Source organism: Anolis sagrei, chromosome 4 (assembly GCF_037176765.1).
Source record: "Anolis sagrei isolate rAnoSag1 chromosome 4, rAnoSag1.mat, whole genome shotgun sequence".
NCBI lineage: Eukaryota > Metazoa > Chordata > Lepidosauria > Squamata > Dactyloidae > Anolis > Anolis sagrei.
The window spans coordinates 112,731,660-112,744,848 of record NC_090024.1 but is presented as its reverse complement, the minus strand read 5'-3'; the positions used below and the strand labels follow the sequence as shown (position 1 = coordinate 112,744,848).

General features: G+C 38.3%; 1 protein-coding gene across 3 annotated transcripts in view; it reads right to left on the bottom strand.

Moving 5' to 3' along the window:
- Window positions 1-13,189, bottom strand: part of WDR47 (WD repeat domain 47) — a 70,769-nt gene that overhangs the window by 24,709 nt on the left and 32,871 nt on the right. For all 3 annotated transcript variants that reach the window (XM_060774581.2, XM_060774580.2, XM_067467573.1), the window contains 3 exons: window positions 10,905-11,707; window positions 4,146-4,272; window positions 143-321 (listed from right to left, as the gene is read on the bottom strand). In XM_060774581.2, coding sequence (XP_060630564.2) covers window positions 143-321; window positions 4,146-4,272; window positions 10,905-11,707 — 1,109 coding nt within the window. The remainder of the gene's footprint in view (window positions 1-142; window positions 322-4,145; window positions 4,273-10,904; window positions 11,708-13,189) is intronic.

Below are 13,189 nucleotides of genomic sequence, written 5' to 3'. Positions count from 1 at the left end.
CTAAAATATAACCAGACTAATGGATACTTATCAATCATAGTCATTAAATTTGTAAATAGATGTCACTGAAACTACAGGAAAACTAGAGGAACTGTCTTGTTTTTAAAACAAAGCATATATTTATAAAGCTAGCACAGCTGACCTGTTAAGAAATTGCTCGGTAAGATTTTGGGGTGCATCCGAGCCATCTTCCTGGTTTACTCCTCCTTCTAACAACATCTGCTGATATAGCTGCCGTTGTTGCTCTTTCTGTTCTAGGTGCTGTTGGTATCGCAGCCGTTGTCTGTAATATTCCTGAAATTGCTCTGTTGAATCACGAAGCTAAACAAGATTGGATATACAGTAATGAATTGTTATAAAAGCTTCAAATGCAATAAGTCTCATTCGAGTTCTTTACATATCAATCCCAACATCAGTTACTCTACTACCAAGGGGAAAGGGCATTTTTATCAGAGTAAAAGTTATAATCATTTGGTAACATTTGCCCTACTCCCCATCAAAGAATTATCTCGAAAGTCAGACAGACATTAGGATGCTTGCTGGAAGGGCATCCAACAATATAATATAACTTAAGGAGGAAAACACAATGTAAGATGTCAGAATACAATATCCGGCAATGAGCCAAAAAGAAAAAACATATGTCTAAATGTATTAATGCTACATGTTATATATTCACTGCCAGCTGAATAAAAAAATATTTTGGTCAAGTAATCACACATATCAAGAATGTGTTGATTGGTTACTTCCTGCTATAAAGTAAATAGAATGGAGAAACATTCTGAATCTTGGCAATTCTGAGTTACACAAACATTATAATCCCACTACGAACACCAACAACACATTTCCCCATTTCCTTTTCCCCAATAATAGCAGGACCTGTAATATGCTACAGTCACAACTTTCCTCCAACTGTTCTGAGAATCAATCCTCAACTGAAATTATGAACAATACGCAATAGTTGCTGAAATTATCTCACTCTGGCTACAGTTACCACCACATTCCATTCTGGGGCGTTTCCAAAAGGATGTCGCATAATTTCTATTTTACTGTAAACTCCAAAGCAATCGTGATCAACATTCATCATTTCAGGGTGCTTTTTGGATCTATGCATCTGTTATATTCCATCTACATAATATCACAAAGTATGTCTTCACCTTCCACCCAAAATTAATATCCTTTTGGCTAATGATTTCTAAAGCCATCATCACAACCAATTATTCAAAAAACTACACTATGTAACAGAAGTTGAACAAGCTTCTGTCTCTGGTTTGAAAGTGCTACGAGGGGTATTTTTTAAGTAAGGTCCGTTTTGTTGTAGACACTAGTAGTTCGCGCGCATACCGCAACGAGCTCGTGCGTCGTGTACTGGCATGCCTCGGGAACAACTGTGCTCAGTTTCCGCTCTGTAACTAACCTGTACAATTCTGTTCTGTGCTTTAAAAATGTTTAAGACTATCAACTCACCCTCTGCATGTGAGGTTCGCTCAGTGATACGGTTTTTGTCAGCAAGGAACCTGCCTGCTGCAGAAATTCATCGACAGATTTGTGAAGTGTACAGTGATACTGTTATGAGTGAAAGCAAAGCGCGTAAGTGGGTATGACAACTCAAAGATGGCCGTGACAACGTCCATGATGAAGACCGCTCCGGTCGCCCTTCTTATATTATGAAAATTGGTTCAGAGGTATGATAAGTGTTTGAACAAACTTGGCAACTATGTCGAAAAATAGAGTGAAGTATGTACTTTCTGAAAATAAATTTACTTTTTTGAAATAAACTTTCGTTGTGTACTTATGTTCAAACGGACCTTACTTAAAAAATACCCCTCGTATTTCTTATTTAATTGTGCAGTGCTTACTTTGAAAGTAGTTGTTATACTCCAAAAACTTCATTTTTGTACCCGCAACAAACTTTGTTGAATTGGTTAAGACTCTGAGATATTAACTGAAAAACTATAGCAGAATGTGCTGCAGGATGTCCCGCAAAAATAACGTTTTGGCAGTTGAATAAACGTATTCCTTGTTTTTATGATAGAATCAATTAGGAAATGACATTGATCACCCAGGAACAAAAATCGTAGATGTTGGGCCTGATTATTGAATTTTAGGAGAAACATACATTACAATATATACATTAACAAACAAATGAACTAACTAATGAAAGAACTAACTAACTACAATTCGCTGGAATGCTGGCTAACCCATCTGTACTATACGGCTGCTACGATACATTTTAAATGAACTCCAGTGTTAACCATTTTAATGTAATGTATTTTAATTGCTGTTTAGGGTATTGTTCTGCTTCCAGAGGCAGAATTTATAATATGCTCCCTGTGCCTTTAAGGATAAGGGAGGGAGGGGGAGAGGAACTCAAGTCTGCTTTAGAATGTACAAAGTGGCTACAAAATGTAATCCTCGATATGCGAGTGCGGAGAAGAGCAAACCACTGACCACCTGCTGCAATGCAACCTGAGCCCTGCCACATGCACTATGGAGGACCTTCTTGCAGCAACACCAGAAGCACTCCAAGTGGCCAGATACTGGTCAAAGGACATTTAATCAACTACCAAACTTGCAAATTTTGTATTTTGTCTGTTTGTTTGTTTTGTTCTGTTAGAAATGTAATACAATTGACTGCTTGCCCTGATATGAAAAATAAATGGCAGTTTTGACACTTAGAAAATCAGTTGGAGTTTAGTATTGGAAGGTAGCAGAGGGACAGAAAGAGTACAAGAATCCCTGCACGTTGGAGTTAATAGATATAAAATAATTGTTGCAAGACAGACCCGTTAAAGCACGAGTAGTCTTTCTTCCCCTCCTAATACTCTCAGTAGTATCACTACTCGAAGACTCCATCACAACAATAGTAGTAATAATAGTTATGCTATAGTTAATGGATAGATAGGTAGCTATATTTAGGAAAAGATAAGATATAGATAGTGACATTATAGTTATAGGTTTTGTATTGTGGAGCAGCTGGCTGAGTGTCAGCCGCATTAAGCTCGCTCTGACCAAAAGGTAATGAGTTCGAAGCCAGCCTGGGTTGGAGTGGGTTTCCAACCGTGCGTAGCCTGTTGTCGACCTTTGCAACCCGAAAGAAGTTGCATCTGTCAAGTAGGAAAATAAGGTACCACCTTAAAAAGTGTGGGGAGGCTAAATTAACTGATTTATGAGGCCATAAAGAAGACTCCAGCAAAGCATTCCAACGGGGAAGCATGAGGGAATGCGGAAGTGCTTCATCAGCGTCGCAGATGGACGATTAAAGCGACAGCTCCACTGGCGGCCAGAAAAAAGTTAAATAGCCTCTGTGTATGTCTGTATATGTTGTATGTTAAAATTAGCATTGAATGTTTGCCATATATGTGTACACTGTAATCCGCCCTGAGTCCCCTGCGGGGTGAGAAGGGCGGAATATAAAAGCTGTAAATAAATAAATAGGGAATGAAGTACTAGAGGTCACATCTAATATCTATCTAGTAAAATAAAGGCCGTCATCTTTTGGATTATGTACAGGACTGCAGAAGATTATAGGATTTCCTTTCATACAGTGGCAACCAAAGGAAAGGAAATTCAGTTTGTTCAAATAAATGTTATGTTAATTTAATTTAATTTATGTCCTTTGTGTAAAATTCCTTCCAATCCAATCCAAGAAACACAGAGACTGAACAGGTATATATCTTAATGTTTACTCGTGTTTTAGTTTATTATGAATATTGGATTATTTATATTTTGTTTTTCATTTCAATTCTTTTATGATAAGTTTACTGTTGTTATTGTGCACTATTCTGTATTTATTTTTGATCTGTTTGTACATATTTGAGGCATTAAATGTTTGCCTTTTTGTGTGTAAACCACCCTGAGTCCCTTAGGGGACAGAAGGCAGTCTAGAAATAAAGTTTTAATATTATTAAAATAAATAAAAGGTTGTATTCACTAATGCTTTTATCTAAAAATATGAATGGGGGGGGGGGGTTCTACCAACATTGAGAATGAGGTTCAATATACTGCATCTTACTATACAAAAATAAGCTTCTAGATCACTGTTTTGGACAAAAGTTCCCATTACGTCAGGCATTCTATTACACCAAATAAACAAAGCAAAGCTATTCAAAGGCCTTCATTATCTGGAAGCAAAAATACTCAATTACCTCATTCTTCTCTTGCTTGGATGGTCCCTGATGCTGTGCTGCATTTGCTGGCTCTTTCTCTGGAACTGAATTCTGGCACATGGACTCATTGCCAGATGAATGCTGGGGATCCACAGGAGTGTCACATCTTTCATGGACAGAGGGGCCAAAAAGGGAGCTTTTAAAGTTTGTAATGTTATATACTCTCAAAATGCACATGCTTTTGCAATTAACATTCATATAATGCCACAATAAAGCTTAGGGTAGAAAAAGCTCACTCAAGATTTCATAACAAGACTCTTCCCCATTCCAGTTCCCTGCAAGCTTACAGCTATTTGCTGCCCTCAGAGAACAGCTGATCAGAAGAGGAAAATGACACAATAAAAATATCTCAACATTTCAGAATGGAAACTCTGGAAACATAAAGTGATATGAGAGTCAAGGACTGGGTACTGTGAAGAATAAGACTGGAACTATTTGTTCCCTTGAAAATAGCGAAGTAAGCTGGAATTGTTCAACTGACCAATAATTAAATTGGAGTGTCACCTTTATATTTAGTTATTGTTTTTATGTGTATCCTGCTTTTTCCCTCTAAAAAGGAGACTCAAAGGGGCTCACAGCAAAACCAATACAATGTAAAACCTAAAAACATACAAACATTCAAATAGAATTCAATATTGACAGTTAATACACCTCCAAGATCATGTTGCCAGCATGACTGCGTGGAGTGCTGTTACCTTCCCACTGGAGCGACACCTATTGATCTACTCACATTTGCATGTTTTTAAACTGCTAGGTTGGCAGAAGCTAGGACTAACAGCAGGAGCTCACTCCGCTCCCTGGATTTGAACCGGCGACCTTTCAGTCAGCAAGTTTGGCAGCTCAGCGGTTTAACTCGCTATGCCACCTAAGAAACAGGTTTACAGTTAAATGTACGAATCTTCCGTGAGGATGGAACTGCAATTACTGGAAGATACATCCACTAAATCATAGGACTTAGTTCTGAGTACATATACATGGTTTTGAAGTGTACACATCATATAAATAAATATGATATTTAAATATGAGTTTCAGTTATCTCATATGCTCAACATTGTGATTTAAACTGGGAATGGGTCTTAGATTCTCCATTTTAGGCCCAAGAGAGTAATTTTTTGCAAATAGGAAGTTTGTTGCCTATTTTTAAAGCCTCTTCTTGGCCCTGCTCGGGACATCAAAACCGCACCAAAAAAAAACCATAGTGGTCACATGCAGCCCATAACACACAAGTTGCCATGTGTAACCAAAAATATCTTTTCCCAAATTTTCTGAAGGCAGATTTGAAGCTAGTTCATCATCACCGTGCTTAACCTGAGTGTCGTCTTGTATTCTTCCAGCCCTTCTTAGACCCTCATCCTCCCACTTCTGCATTGGATTATTCACTCTTCTAGAGAAGTAATAATTTTGGAAGGACCAGGGGCTCCTACAAGAAGGCTGGCAGGCCAAAATCTTGTTATTCAAGCAGGCTTTAAAAGAGGAAAGTTTTAAAGATCAAGTCAGGGGATGTTGTGCTATGAATAGTTTTTTAATTGGTTTTAAGGGTTGTTGTTGTTCATTCGTTCAGTCATCTCCTAGCAGTTTAAAAACATGCAAATGTGAGTAGATCAATAGGTATCGCTCCAGTGGGAAGGTAACAGCACCACGCAGTCATGCTGGCAACATGATCTTGGAGGTGTCTATGGACAATGCTGGCTTTTCAGCTTAGAAATGGAGATGAGCACCAACCTCCAGAGTCGGACATGGCTGGACTTAATGTCAGGGGAAAACCTTTGCCTTTAGTAGGTAAAAGACGACACAGGAAGTGCTGAGTAATTTTTTTTGTAACCACTTTTGTCAACTTTTTAGAATCTATATTATTAGTATCAAACCATGCTGTCCTCAATTCATTTGCTCCGAACATTTTTACTATCTAACTCTTGACCCTAGCTGCAATCATGCTTTCACACTATTTCACACATAATTTAGAGTTTGATCTCAAACTCTAAATTATGTGAAGTGATTAAAAGTGTTTCAATCTTTGTAACTTCTGCTATAATAAAACTGTTTTATTTCCACGAAGACATATCAAAACTATAAACAGCTCCAAAAGGAAATGCCTCCCCACCCACACAGCGAAACCATAGACAATTCAACATTATCTAAATATTCCCACCAAAATATGCTAAGAGTGCATTGAGGTAATTTGTATTATTGTAATTTGTATTTTATTTTATTGTAATTTGTTGTTTGTGCTTGGCCTCATGTAAGCCGCCCCAATGAGGATATGGTGGCAGGCTACAAATAAAGTTTATTATTATTATTATTATTATCATCATCATCATCATCATCATCATCATCATCAAATATTGAAACAAAGTAATCAAGATATGTGTTAATGCCCCCCACCTAATCTTTTGGGGCACTTAAAACTGAGCAAAGGCTCATTTGACCACAACTACAAGCCAAAAGCAGGCCCACACTTCCTATTTTATGTTGGGAAGTGTTAAAAATTGTATTCTTCTTTCATATTTTTACACTACAAATAAGATCTGTGCAGTGTGCATAGGAATTTATTCTTGTCTTTTTCAAACTATAGTCGTCGTCGTCCCCCGTCCCCCCCCCCCCCAACAGTCTGAGAGACTGGGTTGACACCCAGTGAACCGGCCCTGTACTGTGCTCAAGAAGTTTGAGTACTCTTGATCTAGACCAGGGGTCCTCAAACTAAGGCCCGAGGGCTGGATGCAACCCTCCAAGGTCATTTACCTGACCGTCACTCAAGGTCAACCTAAGTCTGAAATGACTTGAAAGCAAACAACAACAACAACAATCCTATCTCATCAGCCAAAAGCAGGCCCACACTTCCCATTGAAATACTAATAAGTTTATATTTGTTAAAATTGTTCTTCATTTTAATTATTGTATTGTTTTAAAGTGTTTTTGCACTATAAATAAAATATGTGTAGTGCGCATAGAAATTTGTGTTTTTTCAAATTATAATCCGGCCCTCCAAAGGTTTGAGGGACTGTGACCTGGCCCTCTGTTTAAAAAATTTGAGGACCAGGTTCTTGTGGGTTTTTTCGGGATATAGGGCCATGTTCTAGAGGCATTTCTCCTGATGTTTCGCCTGCATCTGTGGCAAGCATCCTCAGAGGTAGTGAGGACCCCTGAACTAGACTATAGGGTAAGAACAACTCTATCATATTCCCACATGTAAAGTAAGCATGCTCATACTGCTTTCTCTACACTCATCCTCCTAGATCTTAGACTTAGATCTATGCTACAGCATTTGTTATTGTGAATTCACTGTTTTCCTCCTGAATTTGGATAGCTCTATTTGCAGAATGTATGGAATTACAAACTAAACTGTACTGTATTGGAGATGCCATTAAAAGAGGATATAAATAAATAAAATCACAAATGTTGGAGTTGTAAAGTAATTTATGATTTTGGAAAGATGACAGTCACAGAATCAAACTCGTATTAGCTAGAATATGTGAGTTTTCCTTTGTTCTTCTAGTACTTGGTTGCATTCCAGCTCAATGGCAGCTTGGATTCAATGTGCTGACATCGTTGCTAAGCAACATATTTTCCAGGCCTGGAAATCCCACTCACTGAATGATATGGATGTCTGAGTAGCATAACTACTAGAATATGGTCCATAAGAATGGGCGGGCATGCATGCATGCATGCATGCATGCGCATTATATATATATATATATATATATATATATATATATATATATAGTGTATGTGTGTTTATGTGTGTGTGTGTATATATATATATATGAGAGAGAGAAAACAATCAGGCATTGCTCTTTCACTCTGGCAAATTCAGAATTGCAGCTGACTTTCTAGAATTTGGTAGATTGAACATGTTTTTGTATGTATGCCCAATCATGCTCCATTTGCACTAGTGGGCATGAGATAATGTTTAGGTAGGAGGCAGGCAATGCATTTTAGCTGTGGGTTTGAAAAGTAAATGAAGACAAATTAAACTACTGAAATAGCACTGAAAGGAAGAACCGCGAAGGCCAGATCAACCAAAAAGATTTAGCAACAGCAGTGAGTTGCTAAAGAAATTGTGCTGCCCTTCTATTTTATCCCTCTCTGCTCCCACTGTTGAGGGCTCTTCCACACAGCCATATCACCTGAATATCAAGACAGAAAATTGCACAAAATCTGCTTTGAAATGGATTATCTGAGTCCACACTGCCATATATTCCATTTCAAAGCAGAAAATATGGAATTTTATTCAGCTGGGTGGAAGAGACCAGAGTCGGACATGCTAAGGTTACTTGCCTCCCACTAGAAATAAAAAAATAATAATCCCACTGCCTTTCATTCCAAACTTTTGGAGCAACCACTCCCAACTACTGCTCATTCCAGTCTTTTCTTACATGTCTTCACTGTAGCTTCTGGCCTTTGTTTTCCAGTTTTCATTTTCATTCCTCTTGTTGGCCTATTCACTTCATTTGACTTTTAACTATGCAACCCCTATTGTGCTCTGGCCTAAACTGGTTATTTTCCAAATCTGGCTAAGTATTCACTTAAATATTTTCACAGGATGGAAATCTTCATCTACTTCATTTCTAGAGATATATACTTTTTAGTATCAAATCTGCTGAGTTTCAATATGATACTGTACTCACTGATTTGAATTGCATGCATAGCCCTTCACTACATCTCTTTCACCAGCCAGATACTATCAACCTTCCTGCTAAACAAATGAAGTATTTTTACAAGCCTCAATCTGTGTAACTCCCTTTATTCAGGCCAGCATCAATTATTATATGTAGTCATATACATTACATTTCTCTTGCTAACTTGATGAATGTTTTAGTTCACACTCCGTCCATCTCCAACTTCCTATGGTAACCTCCTTATCTATAGGCATTAGTTGTTACACCTAGAGATGGGAAGGCCTGGAGAAAAAAAAAAGGAAAAATGGGGTGGAAGGTTTTCCCCATTTCCCCCAATTTATCCACCCCATACTTCAATTTTTGCCCATTTTTTTCCATTTTTGCCCAATTTTTCTGTTTTTTTTCCAGGCCTTCCCATCTCTAGTCACACCGTAATTCTTCTGATTTTATTTGGGACCCACATTCATGGTTCATACCAAGCAACTCTCCTCCATATTGTATTTAATGAAATCCACAGCCGTATATCTTTATATCATTTCTGCATCCTCGCTTTCAGACTCTTCCAATTACTTCTCCGCTCCTGATATACATGACAGCTAACTGCTGATTTTCCTGCATTTAATTTTTACACATCTCTCCCTCAATGTGCTAACATCATTCTTTTTTTTTTGGATGTTGCTCAAATCCACTTTGAACCACATGTCTTTATCAAAGGGTGATCACCACCTTGAAATCCCTTGATTTCATGTTTAGAATGATAATCTATTATATGCTATTGTATGCAATGAACTAGATAATATGAATTCAACAAAAATTCATGTGTACATGAAAGAAAGATATGTTAAAAATTGATGATATATTTCACTTTTTAAAAAAAGCTTTAAAATGTCTATTTGGAGGCTGGGACCACCTTCGAATTGGTCAAGCAATAAATGGCAATAATAATAATAATAATAATAATAATAATAATAGTTGTTGTTGTTGTTGTTTTATGTTGCTGATGTCAGGCTGGCTCTGACTTTTAAATTGACATAATGATCACCATCATAATATTAAGTATTATTATTATCATTATATGTAGTTAAATATCTTAGGTATAAATTATAGGTATTATTATTATCATTATAAAAGCAGACGGATTAAACTACTGAAATTAGATATATTATTTATACTTTAGGTATATTATTTATACCTAAGATATAAAGGTTGAAGCAGATATCCACCAGCATTAAAACTAACATTTTGAACATGCTTATGTTTTACTCCCCAATTTATAATTCTCTTTTTCTTCTCAAGGTAGTGTTTGCTCTCCTTAAATAGAAATTTTAATGTTCACCATAGTTAATACCTAATGGTTTTTTCTTATGTGGGCAATGAAATTAATAAATTTTAAAAAAATTATTAATTTATTATTAAAAAACTCTAAAATTATAACAGCTAAACAACAGAGAGGAAAAAACCAGGCACAGATTAACACCTCCCAGCAACAGATTTTCCCAGGCTCAGGCAGGCCTTCAAATGCTAATGAAGGTGATCAGCTAAACATTCACATCTAACTGCAGCAGGGAAGAGCTCCTGGCCCCACCCCAGCCATTCCACAGATATATAAACCCATTTTTCCTACTTCCAACAGACCTCACAACCTCTGAGGAAGCTTGCCATAGATGCAGGCGAAACGTCAGGAGAAATGCCTCTAGAACATGGCTCTATAGCCCGAAAAAACCCACAAGAACCTAAATTAATAAATGTTCTGCCAGGTTTTCAGTGGGTTTGATTTGTCTGTTCACTGTGCTATTGTTTCTTTGTTTCTAGTGTTTCATTTTTCTTTCTTGTATTTTGTGTTATTGTTATAAACCACCTCGAGGGCACTTATGTAGGATGTGCTCAAAGACAGTAAATGCCTTTATAAATAAATACTAAAATAAATAACTCCCCTTTAAAGAAAGGAGCAATTGGTTAAGGATATGGAATTGTCCCTCATGTGAATAGAAGAATATGGGGTGTTAGGTTCCCCTCAGGTGAGACATGCTGAAATAAAACTGATTTGTCTTGTTTCATTTGCTGGCATTTGGAAATCTATGCAGATTTATTTTTGTGCTAAACATCACTAAGGGCAGCTTACCGCTCAGGTGACTCTTCATAAATGCTGTGGCAGTCTGTATTCTCCAACATTAGACTTCGGGTAAGATTCTGTACTCCTGGATAGTGGAAGTTAGCGAAGGAGTGGGACATGGGCGATGTTTTTGTCCCAAGGTCTGTGACACGTTTATCATGATTTGTTAACCCACAAGAAAGTCCATCTAAGGCAGGGTTTAACGAGCGAGTCATGTAAGCATCAGCAGACTGAGGCCTCCTCATAGGCGACGATGGGTAAGGAGAAAGTTTGCTGATGAGGGGTGTCAAGAGATCAGCATAGGCAGCTTTTGTTGGTTTCAGGAGTTTATCAACATGAATATTAAGCATCTTTTGTTCAAACGCACAAGAAAAAACAGTAGAGGGCAGATTCTGAAGCCATGACAGCAAACTAAGGTCCAAGTCATCACACCCATTACCACATAAAAGGTCAATGCCAAGCAACACCTCACTCTCCGTAATTTCTTCTCCTGTCGCTTTACTTTGACAGAACTCCACACAACATTCATACAACAGCCCCTTCATCACAAGCTGAAATAAACGATTGTTGCTTGCTTTAAAACCAGCCTCACTTAGTTTCCTGTCTGCAGGAATGAACTCTGCCACCATGACACAAGCTTCTTCAAAACAGTGGACTCGTGCAGTGCTGGGGTTCCAGTCCTTGAATTCTGCGTGGTTGGTCAGACGGGGCAATGTAAGAAGTAAACAAAGTTTGCTGTAGTCCTCTTTCGAAGGGCAATATTCTTCCAGAGCGTGTAGGCACTGCACGGCCTCTTGCATTGTAAATTCCAGCTGGAAGAAAAGAGCCACCTTGTTTATTTAAGGGCAAAACAAGCTTACTATATGTACCCGCTTTAAGTTGAACTTGAGATAACTTCTGCTATTCTTTTATCATGTTCATGCTTATAAACATGACCGATACTTTTATATCCATCCACCTACGGATCCACAAGAATACTGACCCTGGAAGACTATCCTACTCGTCCAACGAGGGATCGCCTAAGTAAGTAAGTAATACTTTTATATGGTACTATGATTTTAATTACGGTAATTAAAATCATAGTACCATACTACAATTTTCTGATTTTTCCCCTCCTTGATATTTTTCTAGGTCTTTTAATTAATAGTTACTGGTCATGTATTATATCCCTGACTATGCATCTAAATAGTAATTACTAGGGAACTCAATTAGGGCCTTGCTATTCCATTCCTGTTCTCCTCTTTGGTCTGATGAATAACTAGAGAGAGAAGGCCTAGAAAAAAATGCAAAACAAGGGGAGGAGTGGTGGAAAAAAGTAAGGGGAATTTTTCCTTTCACAGGCCTTCCCATCTCTATCCAGAACCAGTTGTTAATATTCTCTAACAACATTGACATTGAAATTCAACACCGCCTGAGCTCTGCAAATACAGTATTTTTCCAAATGAAGCAGAGAATGTTTAAGGACTGGGATATCCGTCGGGATACCAAGGTGCTTGTTTATAAAGCTATTGTCCTCCCAACCCTGCTATATGCCTGCGGGACATGGACAGTCTACAGACGTCACATGCAACTCCTGGAACGATTCCATCAGCGCTGCATCTGAAAAATCCTGCAAATCTCTTGGGAAGACTGGCGGACAAATGTCAGCGTGCTGGAAGAAGCAAAGACCACCAGCATTGAAGTGATGGTCCTCCGCCATCAACTCCGCTGGACTGGCCATGTTGTCCGGATGCCCGACCACTGTCTCCCAAAGCAGTTGCTCTACTCTGAACTCAAGAATGGAAAACGGAATGTTGGAGGACAGGAAAAGAGATTTAAAGATGGGCTCAAAGCCAACCTTAAAAACTCTGGCATAGACACTGAGAACTGGGAAGCCCTGGCCCTTGAGCGCTCCAGGTGGAGGTCAGCTGTGACCAGCAGTGCTGCAGAATTTGAAGAGGCATGAATGGAGGGTGAAAGAAAGAAACGTGCCAAGAGGAAGGCCGGTCAAGCCAACCCCGACCAAGACCGCCTTCCACCTGGAAACCGATGCCCTCACTGTGGGAGAAGATGCAGATTAAGAATAGGGCTCCACAGTCACCTATGGACCCACCGCCAGGATACCACACTTGTAGGACCATCATCCTCGGACTATGAGGGATCACCTAAGTAAGTAATTCTCTAACAACAATGCTATGAGTAAGCATACAGGTTTGAATGCCTTTTTCCGCTTTCAGATGAAAACTGGAAGCAACCTTCACTCTTATGCTGAATATATATATATATATATATATATATATATATATATATATATA